The 20,699-nt window shown below is 36.2% G+C and overlaps 1 protein-coding gene across 1 annotated transcript in view; it reads left to right on the top strand.

The window, feature by feature from the left end:
- LOC149189602 (lysine histidine transporter 2-like) overlaps positions 1–16,710 on the top strand; it is a 70,003-nt gene extending 53,293 nt beyond the window's left edge. Inside the window, exon 7 of the mRNA XM_089413246.1 lies at positions 16,486–16,710. Coding sequence (XP_089269372.1) covers positions 16,486–16,584 — 99 coding nt within the window. The 3' untranslated portion in view covers positions 16,585–16,710. The remainder of the gene's footprint in view (positions 1–16,485) is intronic.
- The last annotated feature ends 3,989 nt before the right edge of the window (positions 16,711–20,699 follow it).

The raw sequence follows: 20,699 nt of genomic DNA, 5'->3' as shown, positions 1-20,699 counted from the left end.
TAAGTTGGTCTTACATCAAGGCAATGTTGAAAGCTTATGGTTTTGACCACAATTGGATCAAATGGGTTATGGCCCTTGCATCCACAGCCAGTTTCTCAATCCTACTTAATGGCTCACCCTCAAGAACCTTCATGCCTTCTAGGGGACTAAGACAAGGAGATCTACTCTCCCCCTTCCTCTTTGTGCTCATGATGGAAGGGCTAGGCAGAGCAATAAAAATGGCAAGTGCTGAGGGAAGAATCAAGGGTTTGAAACTCACCACAGATGGAGTGACCTCAACTCACCAACAATTTGTGGATGACACTATGCTGCAGGGCATTCCCACAGTCAAGGAAGCCAAAGCTTTTAAAGAAATCTTGAATGACTTTGCTCTGGCCGCTGAAACAAAGGTAAGCCTTGAAAAATAAAAAGTTTTTTTTTTAACACTAAAATTGCTATTTAGAGAAATCTTACCAGAATTCTACGGCTCCAATGGGATCAGTTATCCTCTAAGTACTTGGGAATGCCCCTCATAGACAAACCTCTAAGCAGGGGAGTGTGGGAGCCGGTCATTAACAAACTTCAGGATAAGGTCAGGAAATGGACATGCAGATATTTAAATTTAGTAGGGCGCCTTTTGCTCACAAAAGCTATCCTACAGGCCATACCCATTTTCATAATGTTTGCTCTTCCTGTTCCTAAAGGAGTTTTACAACAGATCAGGAACATTCAAAGAGATTTTCTTTGGGGCAAAGGGGAAGAGAAAAAGAAGTGGGCTTTGGTAGCTTGGGATGAGCTATGCAAACCTAAGGCCCATGGAGGTTTGGGGCTTCATGACCCCAAAACCCTCAGCAGAGTTTCGGGTGCAAAGCTTTGGTGGAGGTGGCTCAAGGAATTGACAACCCCATGGGCCAAGATTTGGAAATAGAAATATGCAAGAAATTGGCAAGAAACAGATCATATTCGAATGTCTGGGCTTATCAAGGGCTCCCACATTTGGAATCTTGCTTGGGAAAATAGAGGCATTGTCTAGTAGCACAGCTTCTGGGAGATCCGAGATGGGAACCTGGCAAGATTCTGGGAGGACAACTGGCAGCAAGAACCAAACTTGTTTAGGGAAGAACTAACTGATCTCAAGAATGACACCGACAACAAAGGTTTATGCATGGTAAGTGACTTCTGGGAGCAGGTAAGGAATAATGGCAAATGGAGAATATGGAAGGATCTAGGCTACAGGGAAGAGAGCCCTTTGAAATCACAGAAAAACTCTCTTGCTATGGACTTGGAACAAAGGAAGATTTTGGTTTCATCCTCGCCTGACCAAACAAGATGGGGAAGAAAAAAAAAAGGTAACTTTGACGTAAAAGAAGCCAAATAAATAGCCCTAGGGTTCGATCATCAAAACCCTGATAAGGCATGGAAGAACCCCTGGCAGCACCCGCATTGGATGAAGATAAAGTTGTTCATGTGGTTAGTTCAACAAAAGAAAATTCTAACTTGGGAAAATCTTATGAAGAAAGGCTTTGTTGGCCCATTCAAATGCTATCTGTGTGGCACACAAGAGGAGACGATGGAACACTTACTCAACCTTTTCCCCTTCACCTCAACATTGTGGGATTGGGTGGCCTCAGTCTTCAGGCAAACTAACAGGGATGGCCTCAGTATTACCAACACTTTGAGGAATTGGAGAAGGAACTTCTCAGGCAATGAGATCATCAACAATGCTTGGACTTTGGTTCCAAGCTTCTTAATCTAGGACGTCTGGAAAGAACGCAATGGCAAGATTTTCAAGGGCAAAACTGGCTCAACCCAGAACACTATTGCACATATATTAAGACAGCTCAAAGACACTGTTGGTGCCATGTTAGGGAGACCTCCTAAGAACCTGACCTTGCCCTAGGACACTCGTATACTGTTGCAATTGGGTCTCCATTCGATAGTTCCTCAGAGCATATACAAGGATGTGAGCCAGATAAACATTGGTAAAGACTTTTGGCAACCTCCTCCTCATGGTTTCTTGAAAATTAACATAGATGGAGCCTCTAAAAGAAACCTAAGGATGTCGGTTTTTGGTGGGGCTCTTCAGAGATGAGCAGGGGTGCATAAAGGATATCTTTCATAGTCATCTGGGAACTGCCACAAGTAACATGGCGAAGCTCATGGCCTTAGAGCAGTGCCTGGAAATACTAATTGAGTCAAATTCTCATAATGTCATCATTGAAGCAGACTCGAAATTGGTTATTAATGCGGCCAAGAAGATTTGAAATGGTAAAGCACTTGGAAAAGTATCAAAATATTGGCAACTTTTGCAAGTCTTTCAGCGTATTCATTCCCACCTACAAACCCTAAGAACAACCAGCTTCGTTCATGTGCGGAGAAAAGCCAATATGCTAGCTAACCATTTGGCGAATGAAGGAGTGATTTGCAAAGAAATTTATAGCAGGTATGCATGGGACTCGATACCCTCGGGGAAATTACGTGAGGATTGTCAAAGACAGGCAGACAAAGACATGGAAAACTTCCAAACTATCAAGACTGAACAAGAAGGAAGACCAGTGGAAGTAGGAGAAAGCAGAAGTGTAAGTCCTTTTAACCGTTAAATTCAAAAAAAAGAAGAAAAGGAAAAAAGGGAGAAGATAAATGCTTAAAACAGAGCTCTCCACAGGGGAGAGGCACTGGGTAAACAACAGGTTTCTTTGTGGGTCGTCGACCATGGATCTTGACAGCCTGTGTAATCTAATGGCCATCGGGTGGAAAAGCAATCGACGGTTAACCACAAATCGGACATGATGCTCTTTAGTCTAATGGTTTATAATCCTCATGGGGTCCAAAAAGGAAATTATAGACCGTGTAGGTTTCCGCTCCGATATCGCGAAGGATCGTCAGATCAATCGCCGAGTTCCACAAGTAATCGAAGCATAAGCTTCAAAAGGGACTCGAACTTTTATAAACTAATGGCTCACAATCATTTCAGGTCGGTGAACAGGGTAAAAGGGGCGCATGTTGATGAGATGAGAGTGTTGGTGATCGTCAGATCTCACGAGATCTTAGATGGTTTTGGGTTAGTTTCGAGTTATGTATTTGGTTACCCTTCATAGGGTTAGCCTCGTTTATCCTTACTTTGTAAAGCCATGTAACATATGTAATCTTTCTTGTGGTTAATAGAAGGCTCCACTCTTATTTGACCAAAAAAAACGGTAGTGGTTTTAGTAAAGAGTAAAGATATTTAAAATTTTACTTAATTTAGAATTTTAAAGTGGTAAAAAAAAAATTTTTGTTGAAGGTAAATTTATGATCCATTGAAATTTAAGTATATGATAAGAGAACTATTGAAATTGTATTGTATTTTTTTTTAATCTAAATCCATGAGATAATTTTGTTGTAGTTTTTTTTATCTATATGGTTATTTTCATTTTTGTTTTTAGCCAACATTATTTTTTTCTATTATTATTATTATTATTTATTGGAGAGACGAACATAAACATTATTTAGATTTCTAATTTTTTATTTTTATGTTGGCCGGCATTAGTTAAAATTTAAATTCAAGCATAGACATACTTACGCATAGGGATCATACTGGACAAACATACTTACACATAGGGGTCATAATGGGTTGTAGAATGTGCCTCTCTACGCAATAAGACAAAACCATATGAAAAATGGTTGATCTGAAAAAACATAACTAAAGTAAAAGAGAAAACATGACCATATTATGTGGCATTTCCAAAATTGAACTTAGAGCCAGCTCCCTAAGGGAGAATCATACTAGAAACTTGAAGAAACCAAAAATCATACCAAAAAGAAGAAAACATGAGTAAAGTAAAAGAGAAAACATTACCATATTACGTGGCATTGCTAGAATTGAACTTAGAGCCCCTCTCCCTAAGCGAGAATCATACTATAGAATTTGAAGAAAGCAAGAATCATACCAGAAAACATGAAAAGATAAAAAGAGTAACATTACCATATAAATGTGGCATTCGGAGAATCGAACACTAGACCTTTCACACCCTAAGAAAGAGCAATAGTAAATGTCCTTAAATTAGTTGCTTCGTTAGTCTTTTTTATTTTATCGTCTTCGTCGTATTGTGTACTTGCATTTTGAAATTTTTGTTTTGAACATTTAAAACCTTCTGTAGCTTATCTCCCCGCCTTATTTTACTCCGAATTTCATCATTTCTATGGGAGATTTTAAATAAAGCTTCTCAGTTCTTAAAGTAAAATTTGCCATCTACTTGAATAAAAATATAACTATCATTGAAGCTCCAACCAAAGTTTTTCTAAGCTCCAGAGGTCCTGAAAGGCTATAATTATCATTGAAGCTTCAACCAAAGTGTTTCTAAGCTTCAAAGGTCCTGAAAGGCAAAATTGATGCAGACTGTGATCCAGGAGCTTTTCTGTGTTTCATCCAAATGCAGCCAAAAATAAAACCCCAATCATCATTAAGATTCTTATTGGGTGGATCCCCTGACCTGGAAAAATAGAAGTTTTAGAAAAAGGATTATGACGTCCACAACTATGTAAATGAAATTTCCAAAGCCAATTTAAATGTAATTTAGGCGCAGCTTTCAAGATCTATGCTAAACTAAATTTTTAAAGTGAACTTAAATATAATTTTGGCCAAGTTTCGTCCTCTGATATTACTTTGAAAGTATAAGGTTCATTCTGAGAAATGATATTACTTTGAAAGTATGAGGGTCATTCCCAGATACAAAGGGGAAAATCTCAGCACAGTGTGAAGATTTCTTTGTGCGGAACTTTCACTATGCTGAGGAAGTTTTTTCTGCATAGTGAAAGCTTTGTACAATCAAACATAATAATTGTATATTTTTTCAGCTCCCCCTCCTCTATGTAAATGGCTTACAATTATTTCTGACATCATTGGGCAAAGCATTAGCATCAGAGCACTCACCGATGAAATGACCACTAACATTTTTTATTTTTTTAATGAGTTGTTAGGCATTGAAAAACATTGAAAATAAAACACCATCCTCTAGGGGAATTGCATCCCATCAGAGCTCGCCAATCCAATCGAAAATTAAAAATAATATTTCCAAAAACTAGAAAATTATTTTTAAATTTACGGAAAAATATAAATATTCGACATTTTCCCTAAATTTTGGTTAAAATTACAAAAAAAATCCAAATAATGCAGATTCAACACACTTTCACTGCAAGGCCCATATCTTCACTCCCTCCCCTCAGTGATCCATTGCAGCGCAAAGCCCTTCAGAGCATCCACGCCCTCCATCCGTCCCTCCCATTATCTCAACCCTCCTCCCTAAATAGTCCTTGGCTAAAAAAAGACTAATAATTATCATATACATTCCATTTGTAATTATCAAAATTATAAATAATAAATTAAAATATTCATATGAAGAAATTTTGGATCTTCATTACCTTGTTGGTTCTTTTGAAAATTGTAAGTTGTAGGCTTTTTTTAAGAATGAACAATAACATTTCGATTAGAAAAAGAATTAACATGTAGGGATCATAAATATTCCATCAAAGTAAGTTTTGGTAGGGATCATAAATCTTCAATCAAAGTAAGTTTTTCCTAGAGTGACAATAACATATTATGTTGAAAGGTCATACATGGAATTCAGATATAGAGCTAAGACGAGACAAAATTACATGTTATTAAAATAAAATAGTAATCTTCATTGTTCACTCTCAACTTAGTGAGACATTGAGTCAATGGATTCAATAGTAATCATAAGAGTTTTTATTGGGTAATCGAATCACACTCTACAAATACTAAGCTAGATTGGGAACTTTTGATTGATCTTTCCTTATGAGGAGAAATAGTTCACATAATTAATATTAAAAAAAATAATACCAATTTAATTACATTATAAATTAATACTTTTTTTTCTGCAAAAAAAATATTATGATGGTTAGAAAAGAAAATCTCATTTTTTCGATACATGTCATGCATGTATTCATTTGATGGTTTGTAATACTATTGAAATAAGAGGTACTGATAGTGTTGATGATTACAAATCTGATTTGCAAAAAAGGTAATGTTAGCTGAAAAGAGTGTTGAATATGACATCATATATTTTGCTTCTAATATAGTTACAAAATATAAAAATTGGGTTTTGGAGGTAACCCCTTGACTATTCTATAGTTTAGAATATTAAATTAAAAGTAGATCTAGAAAACCAAAAACAATTGTTCTGAGTTCCTAATATGTGTTATCATTCTTAAAGAAGTGCATGTGATAGAACTTGTAGGTCTCGCCTTCAAGTTTCTCTATTATTTCCCATGTCCCTCAAGTCAACGGAATACCCTCTTTAGAGAGGTGTTTGTAGTTGTGTTGTGTTCCCTGTAAATATGAGAGATGGGGAATGATGAGAATGTTTATTTTAGGTGGGTAATTTCATATAACAATGGATGAAGCCCGAGGTTATAACATTTTTTCAATTCTTTTGTCCATTTTATGGTGAGCTGGGAGTCCCCAAAATTTTGTAGAGATGTGATGTTCTGTTCGTGAGCAAAAACTAGTAAAAGTTTTAGGGCCATGAGTTCAACATAGTTGTTTGTTTGTTTGTTCCATCAGAAGTATGCAACATTGGTACTCCTAGGATGAGGAATTAAATTGTGCATCTAACGATTTCTCCCGCTCAAAATTTGAGTAAACTCATAGGGAGATAAGTTGAAAATATGAGTAGGAAAAGTATTTTTTTCTTTTTTACCTCTAAAATTTGATGATATAATCTAATCTTATTTTATTATTTTCACTATTATTTTAATAATCTTCTTTAGGAGGCCCATTTTAGACCTCAAAATTTCCTAATGATGATCAGGTTCATTTTCCCTTACAAGATTCTCATCTTGATTCCATGGCATTAACTGTTCTTTTTTTTTCAAGGATTTCAGGGATTTCAAAAGGATGTTTTTGAATTCTATGATCTAATCTATGATTGCCTCGAAGCATCCTACTTAGCAAGCCCCTTTGCTAATAACAATATATGATCTTTTCTTTTTCTTGTGAAATAGGACAAAACATGTGTAGATGCACTCAAAAGAAGCTTTCAAGGTTTGTTTGATTATTCTTCTCATCAAAAAGGTAAGGTGGTAGGTCGGTTAAGGTTGATGGTTTTGGCACATCTTTCTACGTCTAGCAAAGATCTTCTATTTTCTGGGCTAGCTATTCAAGTTCTTATCTTTTCCTTTGCAATATGTTTTATATTGGTTTTAATCAATTGTATCTTTGTGTATGTACGTCAGGAGTAGTTACAGTGGCTACGTTACAAATTTCATTACACTTAGTTGTGACCTTCTAGTTGGTTAGGTTAGGAGTACGTTTAGATGCATCCTTATTTCCCTTGCATATTCATCCTGCACTTGCCCCCCATCTAGTCTTTGCATTTGTTTTATTTTTCTTATTTTTTCTCACATGTTGCTTTCTAGTTCTTTGTCATGTCTTTTCATTCATGTTTGTTTAATAAGACTCTACATGAAAGTGTTCCTTTTGGGTCAAAATACAATGTGGCGAAATTTGAAAAGGAAATTGTGATGATGAACAATGCTTGGCTAATATGTCATCATCTTCTTTGTTTTGGGTTTATATATATTTAAAGTCAATAATGTTTGAATGGAAAATATGATTCGTTCCAGATAGAAAACATTTGGTCAAACTAGGAAGCCCATATCTTTATTAGGATCTTCATTCTTGACTCGGCCTTGTATTGAATGGTGTTTAGACCTGTCAACTCAATCGAGTAGAGTAAGGAAAGGAGAAAAAATTTAAACGAGCATATTAACTTCAATTATCATTCAAATCCCTTAAACAAGGAACCAAATTCTCTTACAATTAAATAAGTCGGGATCCCTCTTCCACCGTCAAAATAAATATGTGCCCTTGCACATTATATTAGTAAATAAATAAAGAGGTGAAGAAGAGAAAGACTTCCTGCATAAAGAGGTGAAGCAAGCAACTTCGTCGGGGTATTGAACAAGTCTACCGGCAACAAAGAAATGCTTGTGTTTCCTTGAGGTGACTTTGTAAGGGTTTTGAAAAGGCTCAATGGAAGTGAAACAACACTAGGGAATGTGCTTAATTCTGATTATCAAAATCCTGGTATACTTATTATCATTCTCCCGTAATGAAACAATTGAGGTGTGACTAGTATTATGTTGATGTGTTTGAAGCTAAGAAAGGAAAAAAAAAGATTGTATCTTTAACCATGATAAGTGGTAAAGTCTGGGCAACCCATATGCCAAATCAATACTTCCTAATAGACTAATACCTCACACTTAAGGATAAAACCTTAACAGAGAAGTTGGAGTTCTACTAGTATGTTGCCAAGTGTTGTAACTGCAAAAAAAAACCCTCCAAAATTTTTCCTACATTTGAATTTTGGAGCCTACTTGTGATCCTATGGTATTCCATTCCTTGATTTCTCATAGTCCCTTCATGTTCTGTTGTTGCTTCTTAACTATCAGAGTGACTTGCTTACACATGCTTAGCTTTTGATGCATTCAAAAACGCTCTTCATTAAAGCAAGCCTAGCAGTTTATGTGTATCTTTGAGGGCATTGATTGTGAAATCACTGGAGATAGGCACTACACAATCCTTGTTGACAACCAGTGCACAATCCCAAGATTGATAGTTCCCTCAATGTTGGTTGCAATTGAATAATCTCTTGGGTGAGTTTTATCAACTATCTCTTTTACGCGTTTTGGCCTTTATAAGTGTCACTTTTATGTTTGTGATTGTTGTTTTTGCTTTCTTTCACTTCTACAAGTGACGCTTTTGCATTCTCTTCGCTATAGCATGTGTCACTTTCACTTTCTTTAGCTTTTGCAAGTGTTATTTTCACTTTTTCTTACTCTCACCTTTTGGTAAGGGAAGTTGCACACCTAGTAAAAGTGACTCATTTGTACGTTCTTAAAGTGTAGTTCTGATGCATTCTCTTGCACTATTATGTTCTATCCATCATACATACATGCATTAGACACATTACCCAAGTCTTGAGCATCGTTTCACTAGTGTCGTCACTTGTGTCACAAAGTGTATCTGAAGTGTTGCACTTGGAGGTAAGTGTTGTTCTGTTGTCGTTTCAATGGGGACATGTTGATTTTGGGTGGTAAATGCTTCCTTGTCAAGTGGTTGAGCATCTATAAGTTTGTTATCATGTTTAATTCTTGTTATGGTTCCATCTCTCACTTCTTAGATCCCACACTTAGTCATTTTCTGTAATTGATCCTTCTCTAATCAACCTCTTCGCAAAATTCCTCCCTAAACTACGCATTCCGTAGTCTTAGCCCATAGTAAGCCTATCTCGTCTCTTGGAATTGCACAATGTGTAGTCATTGCCTCCAAGGACTATTCATTGTGAAGTCACAATTATCAAGAACCACCTCCTGCTCTACAAAACTACGCAATCTTACCTCTCATTCAGTCTTTCACTGTGCATTGCGCAATTTCACTGAGCAGTTTGTCTCTTTATCTCTCTGAACTATTCAACTGCGCAATCTAGTGGCTCACTATCTCCCTTCAAATATGCATTTTGTAGTCAAAGTGCAAGCCTCCCCTGTTTTCCTGTTTGACTTTCTCAATGACGCAATTTTCAGTCACTGGCTTCCCTGCGTTGTGCATTTCACAATCACAGTAAGAAAGTCTTCATCACTATCTCATTGAGTTACCCAACTGCATAGTCATTGTGCCTCCTTGTTTCCCAGCACTGTGCACTGTGCAAATTCAATGAAAAATCCCTCACTCATGTCTTTTTAACTCCCTCAACTGTGAAATATTCCTTCTCTAACTCTCATATATTGCTCATTGCGCAATCAAAGTCATGAGAGCGTCACTCTTTCTTCTTGGGACTGCGCACTATGCAATTTGTAAGCCTCCTCCAGAATATCATTGGTATATTGTTTCAGTATCCACTAACTATCTTTATCCAGAATATCTGTTGTAGCTCTGATACCAATTGTTGTAGCTCTGATACCAATTGTTGTAGATCTGATCCAAAAGATATATGAGAATAGAAATAACCCAAGAATAACAAGATAGAAATAGATAGAAATGCTTCTTTATTATCAAACCCTTAAGGTAGGGCAACACCATACATTCACTCCTTAAGGAAGGAGAACACTCCACAAGCCATATGCCTGTTCATACAAGAATACTTCTCTTCATCTTCATATCCTCCATGTGGAGTCTCTAGCCTTTATATAGGCCTCATACATACAATACCATGTATCATTACCATGGTTTCCTCATACCATCAACTAATACCATGGGCCCCTTACATTATTATTAATTACTTGTGGTCCCTTACATGACATGGGTTAACCACCTTATTTATTACTATGGCCCATCCCATTATTACATTATTACCTTGGGTACCTCCCTTGGTACCCCATATTATCCCCCCTAGGTACATAACAATATCATTAGTAAACCTGACATGTGGATCCATATTAGTATTTTTTCCCTTTGCTCCTTATTAAGATTGAAGAGAGGATTCCACTTTTTGAGTAGTAGAGGGGTAGAGTCTATATGCTAGGGTTTCTTGAGAGCCCAGGAGGCCTCCTCCTTGTCCACAAAAATCAGAGCAAACCATCCTTTGACTAGTGAGTGAACTTCAAGAAACTATTTAATGCAGTTCCACCATTCACTTTTGACCCACTCTTATAGAGTAGACTAGTTGAAGTGCCTTCCCCTAGCACAACCTACTAGGGAATCCTCCAACGTGTGGAGGACTTAGTGTATTTTGGCGCCCTCTGTAAGCACCATTGATTTTTTTCCTTTAATTTCTTTCACTGGGGGCTTTCTTCCGGATTCTCCTATAGTCTTAGTTGGAGTGATTAAATAAGGGTTCGAGAGAGGAGGGTCGGATCCCTGATCATATCTTAATGGCTTCTGTAGTAAGGAGAACAAGATCCCTAGAAGGGGAGGGGAAGAAAAAAGGGGATGAGTAAGGCAGGAGGAAGGGTTCCAAAAAATGCAGAGGGTCGATAATTCCTATATAGGAAGGGCTCCACTCACCAAGTTAGCAAAAAATCAACAGGACTGGAGGCTCTAGGAATTGATGGAACCTTAAATATGAGGAAGATGGAAAGAGGCGGGGGTATTTGCAAACAGAGATAGGGGAGGGACACCAGAGGTGAAATCCACATGCGAGAGCAGGGGTCTGGGGATGTTGGTGGATGAGAAGAGGGATATCAAAGGTGACTGGTTAGGGAAGCTCATATACAATCATTCTTCAGAGTGTGACCATATGTGGGGGAAATTTACATAGCTTAGATAACAAGTTACATCCGCAAATTGATCGCAAATTAAATGGACATTTAGTTGAGATAAATTATGGGAAAGTGTTACAGAATCATCTAAATATGAGGAGGGGTTTTTCTAGACTTACAAGGGGAAGATCCAAAAGCTAGATTTGTGACCTAATCAATGATGGAGTTGGCGTTACCTGAGGTAAATCCCGATCCAACGACAATAACCACCTATTTGATTGATTCTATTCCCCTTCCTTATTGACTATCCATCTCACTCCCATATAAGGGAAGATGCGCCTTCATTCGATCCATGTCTTCAAAAACATTAGGGGTTTTCTTCATGTTCTGAGGATTGAGAGGTAATGAAGTAAAAATGGAAATACCTTTAAGGGTATCCTTATAATATTGTACTAAAATTTCCTCCATGGGTAAAAAGACCTACCTTTGACATTATCATGCAATGGTAACCCGAGTACCCTTAGCCATTACAAAAAAACGTGGACGTAGTTACCCTCACAAAGCCTTGGGAGAGTCGTGATCACACTCATGCAGTGAAAAATAAAATAAAATATGGAAACATTACCATGCACGGGAGGTTTATAGCTTAACCTAAGTTGTCTTTGGAGAAAAGAAAAAACATGATTGGTAGGGGGCTTTGCGAGGTGTTGTGGGGACTTCTAATGTAGATATCTTGTCAAAGAGGATCAGAGGAGAGTGTAGTAGGTACTGTAGCTACCTACAAGCCCTCCTAAATCCCTCAATCCTTCGATGCCCCCACCTAGAGCCACTTCCTCCATCACTCCATCCAGATTATAAATTAATACTTATTCTCAAATAAGTAACAATTTAGATTTGACATTATTATAAACACAAATACATAATATCTTCACCCCTACATGGTACTTATTATTAATAGGATAAGTATCATTAATAACAATAAGTCTTCATCATTATTAAAGGGTTTTTGGAGACATCACATGCTTAGATGAAGGTAGTATCATTCCTTTCAGGAAGTGACAAATCATGAATGCATTTTTCAAACATTCTAATTTACTTTATTAATAAAGGGTTTTGGGAAGCATCACATGTTTAGGTAAAAGTGGTATCATTGGTTTTATTAGGTGGCTAATCATGGATTCATTTTTCAAGCATGTTGATCTACTTCATAAGAATTTTTATATAGGTATTGGGAAATTAACTAATTTGTAAATTGTCATTGATATTCCACTAGACAATTCGTCACAACCGATCTGATATTATTATATTAAAAATATGAGATTCTACACTATTACAGTTTTATTTAATTTCTAGATTTGTAGATTTTACTGTAATTTAGTGCATGCATGCAAATATAAATTATGCAGAAAATTAGAGAACAAATAAAACAAGCTCACACACACATAAGACACAATATATGCTCTCTGGGAAACCCTTTCAGGAGAAAACCTAGCTGGAAGGTGAAGTCGCTTTACTCTCTTTCTCTGTCTGGAAATATGGTTGTTGCAGATACAAAAAAGTAATGTCTCTAGCTCGTGGGCTGCTACAGTGCACAAATCCTCTTTGTGTGCTCTACCTCGTATTTCTCCTCTCTATCTTTGCTCAACTATGGACAAAATGTTCTTGAAAGAATGGACCGCCTCTACCTCTTAGGGCTCCGTTATAACACAGATCGATAACCTACCAGTGGTTAAGTTTGACTACATCAACTCTTAACTAGAGTTACAAAATAGACTCTTCTAGAGTCTTCTACATCACAAACATGTGGCTAGCCCCTTTTCCATGAATAATGAGGGCTGACGCAACATCCTCCCAAACTATAGGTGTGAAAACAGAAAGGTCAACTTCTAAGTGACATAACTTTTTCATACGGATTCCGATTGATGTGATTCTTATGTCGTTGGAAATATTTCTGTGTGTAGAATAGCATGGAAAGTTGTGGCACTTTGGCGAAAAATTTTTAACCCAAAAAAATGTTGTTTGATGCCTCAAAACACTCCTTGAATGTTTTAGACCCTGTTTTGCCAAACTGGGTCCCACCAGTGAAAACTATCTCGTGAGCTTGTTCCTCCACTTTTTCCACTCCAAATGCATTGGGATGGATGAAAAACAATATAATGATCCAATTTAGGTCATTAACCTTAATATATGATTCGTAATATTTTGTACTTTGTAGACATTTTTATATAGGTATTGGAAATCTTTAACTTTATTATATGGTAATACAACATTTTTTATTAATTATTAAATTTGTGTTTTTGAAAATAAGATTTTCATTGTGATTATCCCCATTTTCCATGGTATTCCTTGCATATGGGAAATGATGCCTATAAAATCTATTAGTGTTTCCTTATTAGTCCCTGTTGCATGTAGCATAGGACTATAACAATCAAGTTTAAGTCTTCACATTAAACCGTTCACATTGTGATCTAAAGTTTGTCAATGAAATATGATTCGTCAACCTATCAAATAAAAACATTCATTTTTATGGCCAATAAGAATATTTATCATCTTATTTGTCCTCTTCCCAAAACTAGAATACATATAGCGAGTAGTGCGACTCTTGCTATTGCTTTACGCCATTGATGGATAACTAGGAGTTTGGTTCGAGTTGCTATGGCTCTCTAGTCTCTAGGGTTTAGTCGAGTATATACGCTGTTGATAAGCGACTCAACCCACACAACTATCTCATTGCTGCTATACTTTGTCAAATCGTGATTAAAAGGCTTAAAAGGTGTTTATGAAAAAGCGTAAGTCACATGCTCAACAGTCTCAGGTGCGATAGAACTATTCTTACTTATAAAATTATAACTAATACGTATTGATCCACAAGAACAGCTAGCAAGCTACTTAGTCTCTGAATACCTTGGGTACTGTTGGTCTATACGTGTGGTATGTCAGGCTCTATACGTAAACTCTCTATCATGAGTTTCTGTGACGTTTACAAATAACGAGAAGTATCGGCAGGCTCTTAAGCAGAATAATCTGGTTTTTAATAAGGTTACTAATCTAGTGGATAACCCATATAACGACTTGCGTTCCTATTCTCACAATTTTTTTTTGCCGTGAAGGCCTGCTCAAAGGCAGGGACTTGCTGCCCCACAACCCTCGTTTTAATGTTCAAATGGTTTAGAGAAGTTCTCTATCGGTTTTCCTTTTTCATGTTAGTGTTCTATACATAACTTGAGAGTAGAACTTCTATTAAATATTATCATTCTTTTATTTATATTTATTGTATTTGTAAAATTTTGTCCATTTTAGTGGATTTAGTGTTTTTAGTTTAGAGTTTTATTCTTCCACATCAATGAGATTTGTATTTAGTTTAGATTATATTTTTTCTAAAATACTAAGAGAATATTAGAGAATACATTTGTTATATATATATATATATATATATATGACCATGGTAAATAGTGATTACAATGTTTAACCTTATTTTGTTTCTTTTCCATATTAGTGAAATCTCCACGAGAGTTAAAAAAATTATAAACTTTGAGCCTTTAAATTTTAAAGGCCAAGAGAGGAAGCATTGGAAAATGAAATGGAAAAGATAAGGGGCCTTGAATTTTGGAATCTTTTTAATTAATATTCAAAAGGAATCAAGAGATTAGAAGATGTGACATCTTTCTATAGAGAGACAAATAGTTTAAGAAATGGAGATTTTTGGAAAAAATAAGGAAATTTATTTAAGGATTTAAAGGAAGAAGATTGTCCATGGGGTTTTGGATAGACAGTGATCAGTATTTTGTTAAGGCACTCCTTGAGGTAAAGCCACATGTTCAATTCCCCGCCCTGATCGGGGTGATATATTGGACATGTTGAAGATGTAGTCCTAACAAACTTACTAAAAAAAGGAAGAATAGTGTTCTCTTCTTTGTTGAGAAGAATATTATGCACACTTATTATGGGAAAATAATATTTTGTTTAGTAGTTCATTTCATTTTCCAAGGAAATCATTGCAAAATTATTCCCAAGCACTTCCACACATTTTAAAAATGAAACCTAGTGTAAACCCTTCAATGTTGATTATGATGTCTAACCCAATACATTGGCTAAGGCACACAACAAAGTCAACAAGCCTAAAGAATTAACCTCAAGACCTCTTTCATGAAGCTCAAAGCACATAACCACTTAAGCAAATTCATTGAGCTATTTCAATTGGAAATCATTATTGAATGGGTGGTTTGGAACTTATTTCTAGCAACCTCTAGAAATGGGAACTTATATTTGTTTCTTATTAAAAAAAATAGAATTTTTCCTTACTATTGTTAGGATTCATAGAATCACTCACAATGGAGACCCCAATTGAAAGTGGTTAACCTTCTAATTCTAGTGTAATGGTGATTTATCTTAATGACATGGTTCCCCACCCAACCAAGATGAAGGTTCCCAAATGAAGAGAGAACCTATACGAAGCCCTCAACTTTGGGACTATTTGGTAAACTGGCTTTCGGACTATTTGGTAAACCATGCAAGAAACTAGAAGTAACACAAAAGCTTCAAGAAAGACAACTTAATTTATGTAACAAAGCCCCTTAATGTTAAAGCAAGTTAGAAATGAAAGATCCAATAATACCCATTCAAAATTCGAAGGAAAAATGGGAAACTATAGTTGACTCCAACACCCCATCCTATAATGACAAGAAATAGGCACCAAAACCTATTTACATATGTTTTGTTTTTGCATTATCATGTACTTGCAATGTATTCATAATTTTATATTTTTGGATTAAAAAAAAAAACTTTGGACACATTGAGCTAGTAATAGTGGCAAGATCATCTCAATTATATAAAGCTAAAAACCAACCTCAACATAGATGTTTTATTTTATATTGTTTGGTTTTAAAAAACCTTTTTAAAATATAGATCTCTTATAATTATTACAAAAATAAATAAATCTCAATTTAAAATAAATAAAGATGAAAATATAAGTCTAATGTGATTTCTATATTTGTGAAAGAACACATTTGAAATTTTTATTATTAAAAAATATTAATATTTAAAATATTTTTTTAGATAATAATTACTATATAAATTTAGATTTTTTAAATAATAACATAGAAACATATTGATTGTTTTTATTAATTAATTGTAGATATTTATTTCCTACCAAACGTTAAAATTAGTGGTACCATACATTTTTAAAGAGAAGATTTGTCTTTTAAATAGATTGCCACGTGTACAAATATTTCTCAAATGTGAAAAGTTTTAGCTAATTTTATTGATATATAATATTTTTAAAAAGATATTCGATCTTTTTTCCATGTGCAGATATGTATTATCTTGGGAGTTCTCCTCATGTTAACGGCCTCTATTGGTGGCCTCAGAAGCATTATCAACGATGCATCAACATATCAATTCTATCAATAAGATTAGAACAAGGTCATTGTTCTCACATCTGGATATGTAAATGTATGAAGTTTACATTAATTTGTGGTTTTGTGTTAAAAGGGTATGCTTTGAGGTTGTTTTAACATCTCCTCTTAAACATCATTTATGATGAGGGAAGTCTTGTTAATTAAGTTTGACCTTTAATTAATATCTCAATGTTTATTTGGATAATAGTTTAAAAAGAGTTGTGGGGGCATGTTAATATTTAATTGTAAACATGAATTGTGCATTTAGTAGGGAAGTCTTGTTAATTAAGTTTGACCTTTAATTAATATCTCAATGTTTATTTGAGCATTCTATAGGATTGAATATGTGAGCATTCTCAAGGCTAAAAAGGTGATATGAAGGTGGGAAAGGGTAGTGTGAGGTAGAATAAGGTTTTATGAGGTCCTTCCAATCTTAGTACCCCTCGGGAGCCCATCTTGTACAAGGAAAAATGCATACGGTGGCCTTCAGCAAACCATAAATGGATTCTCGATGATCAATGTTTTTGAAGAAGATTTTGAGGGGGGAAGGAAGGATTTGATGGTATGATGAGGAGTGTAAATGACAGTGGTACACCCTGTAATCCAACAGTAGGACATGCACACCACAAAAGTCACTCTATCTTGCTAAACATCTAGAACATGTTAACAATACAAATTGAAAAAAATTGAAATAACAAGGAAAGGATGAGTTGAATTTTACTCAAGATTTGATTGTTGCATTAAAAGGAAATATATCTTGTAGTCTGCACAAGACCTACAACCACAAGAGATTATGCTTCCCATGCTTGAAAGAAATTGATAAAACAAACTATCAATTTGTAAAGAACAAATATGTAAAAACAAGGCTAATCAGAGATCTAAATATTGCAGAAGAGAATAACTAATTTCTTTTGGCTTTCCAACACAAAATCTCCAACCACACTTCCCACAAGAGAGGTGATTGAGAAACATGCACAAGAAATTTTCTCATAAACAAGTTTTGCTAGAAAGGAAAGGAAATATTGCTAGTTAGATACATTAAATAAAATACATGAATAAAATACACTAAGGAGTGAGACTAGAGCCTCTGGGTTGGGCCCTAACCCAAGGGGACTCAGTCCTCTAAAAAAAAATTAGATTTAAAATAACAAAAGGCTTCTCATTAATATAAAACAATTCTTAAGTACACGATGAAGGAATGAAAATGATAAGTATAAGCTCCTAGCTCTTAATATACTCTATCTTCTCCAAGAGTTTTAGTCCTATTGAGCCCTTGGGATCCCTTATTTATAAAAAAATATCTAAGGGGCATCCTCTTTGGAAAGAGGGATACTTCCCTCCAAAATCCCAGAAAAGGTGGATCTAGCTCCCTGAGATCCCCACAATCCTTAAGTGCATCAGTTGCTAGTAAATCCATAAATTGTGGGTGAGTAAATATAGGGAGCAAGTCGAGTTGTATGTGAGTAGATGCAGGGGCTTCCTACATCTTTTCCAGCTACCCCCAACATATTTATGCATAGTAAATGCACTCTCTTCCTGCACATTAATCATGTTAGGACACAAGATGTGATAAACATCCTTTAGTCTTCCTAATAAACACATTATAGTAAAAAATATGTTATAAAATGTGAGGAAAGAGGTAAATATATGTTGAAGGATGGTAAAATGGGCTTTTTTATATACCTATTAATGAGGCCCATCATCACCCGCCTGATGAAGGTGTTGCTCACTCTCTGAGTAACTCAGCCAATTAATTCCATCTCATGCATAACCATGGTGGTTTCCCTAACATCCCAAGGTGTCTTTGAAAGAGTGCTATATTGAGGGTGGAACCCTACATTTTTCTCTATCTCTGCACACTCTTGTTTCTCTTCCATCTGCTCTTTTATTTCTTGTAGCCCTAGCAAGAAAGGAGGGCTGAACTTAAGCCCAATCTAGTTGGCCTCCAATCTATGAACTATCCTCTTGTATAAGAGTGTCTTCTCCAGGGCATTTATTAGTCTCTCTGGAGAGTGGTATTCTCTAATTTGCAATTTATGTGGTAATGAGTGCCATCTCCTATGACAAGACTGCAATTCCTCGGTCCCTAGTAGTCTAAAAATTTCTTCAATGTGCAGGATGACTTGCTCCTGATTCTGTATGTAGCAGGGTGCCAATTTGGGATCCTTAGAGATGAGACTATGATTTCTCATGATAAGGTGTGGGGCCCTCAACTCTGCTCTGATGCATAGGGGCTCATTAGTTTCATTGGATATGACACTTTTTTCCTCTTCATCCCTTGCCTTATCATGGGTTAGCCAAGAGGCTAATGCCATAGGTTGTACATTCCCCATCCTAGAATTTGGATCCTAGAAGTTCATATCAATCAAGATGAGGTTGTGCATGTCGAATTATGTCATCTTATCTCTATCCTCCACACTAGCTTTATGACTAAATTCAATGAATTATTTGTAGTTTTGGAAGCATGGTGAACCATATTGTGTTATAGTTTTGATTAGAAATTGAAGCCATTGCTCTTTGAGGAACACGACGTATGTTTTTGAGGGATATCTGCATTGGGTGGCCTCCATAGCCAAGCTTGCCATTTTGAAAAGTTTCCCTTCTTTCTCCTGCAATTTCTCTTTCAATCTTTTGTTCTCCATTTGCATTTGTTCCCTCATGGTTGACTCTCTCAACCTAAAATCAATATTTATTCACCCATCTTCTTTATTTTCTCTTCCATCGATCCCATATCCTTAACTCCCTTGGATTTTTCAATATACATCCATCAGTGGGTTCAACCTCTTTCTGTTTTTAGCTCAAGTAGGATTGGGACTGCAAATTTGGTGGGAATTATTTGTCCCTACTCATAAAATTTGTAGTAAGACCCAAGATTTGGCTAAGGATCAGGCTCTTGTAGCTCCTACAATCCTGCTCCTCCCTCTTGAGTTTGTACAACACTTTCTTGTAGCACTACCTTATTTTCCTCTAACGTCTTTCCCTCCTCCTGTAGCGTTGTAGTTTCTTCTTGTAACTGCCTCATGTTGGATCCCTTAGTCTTTGGCTTCTTTTATGAGGTTTGGGGTTGCTTTCCTTTAGTTTTGAGGGAGGTCACCTCTTCAATTTGTATCGTATCTTTCTCTAATCCCCACTCAATGGTGACTGGCTAACCCCTCAATGGTGATGGGGGTAGTTGTGGAAGGGTTAAGCTTCCCTTGCTTGAGTCTACTACTACTCCTCCTTATAAAATAAAAAGGGCCTAACTTTGGCAAACTCACTTTAATCTTGACACATGTGCTTTAGGGTTGCCACGGTGGAAGCCACTTCTTGTTCAGTGTTTCCCTATGAAAGGATTACTTGCTATTATTGTCTCCTCCTTTTTTGATGCTTAGAAGGTTCCCTAGATATTTCTATTTCTATCTTTGGTTTTTCCTCTTACTTCTCTTCTTCAATTTCTTTCTTTTATTCCTCTTTTTCCTCTTTAGCCTCTTCTTCTACAGAGCTATGTTTTGTGGTCTCTTCATGCTCTAACAAATCTTGGGCTTGCATATAAATGAAAGCCTCCCTATCCATGTCTACAAAGTATGTCCATGACATAGGGTTCTTGATATGTTCCAGAGCATCTATGACAAGGAACCTTATGAGCCCATGAGTGAAATGTACCGATGTTTTCCCTCTCTCACCCTTTGGCTCATATCCACAATGAACTAAATAAGGAAGTGGGGAATACTAAGTATGCTTGGGATAGGCAATTATGTCTAGAATCTAAGCTCATAAAGTAACCTTAATTGATAAGAATAGACAACACTGAGCCTCACTTCACACAATATGTATTTCAAGATGTGATAGGCTACTTCATCCCATTGGTAGGGTAGGCTTTCCCTTCTAACCCTATTCTTATCTTCAATTGGTTTCTCTTCAAGGAGGAAGATGTTCTCTTTAGTTATGATGGCTTCTTTCCTACCATCCTTTTCCCACCTAACTCCTAGGGCCAATGAGGTCACCCTACTAATGATATTTGCATGTAAATGGATGACAAGCCCCCTCACAATGGTGGTGACACTATCTTCCCCTTGAGGTTAGAGGGCCACTACAAATTCATGGGTAATTTCATCATCATACCCCTTTATTTTCTCAAATAACCCCATC

Source organism: Pinus tabuliformis, chromosome 3_1, assembly GCF_031772625.1.
Source record: "Pinus tabuliformis cultivar Carrire ecotype Pingquan chromosome 3_1, CPIR1, whole genome shotgun sequence".
Taxonomy (NCBI): Eukaryota; Viridiplantae; Streptophyta; class Pinopsida; order Pinales; family Pinaceae; genus Pinus; species Pinus tabuliformis.
Note: the sequence above shows the minus strand (reverse complement) of the source record. Positions and strands in the feature narration are given on the sequence as shown.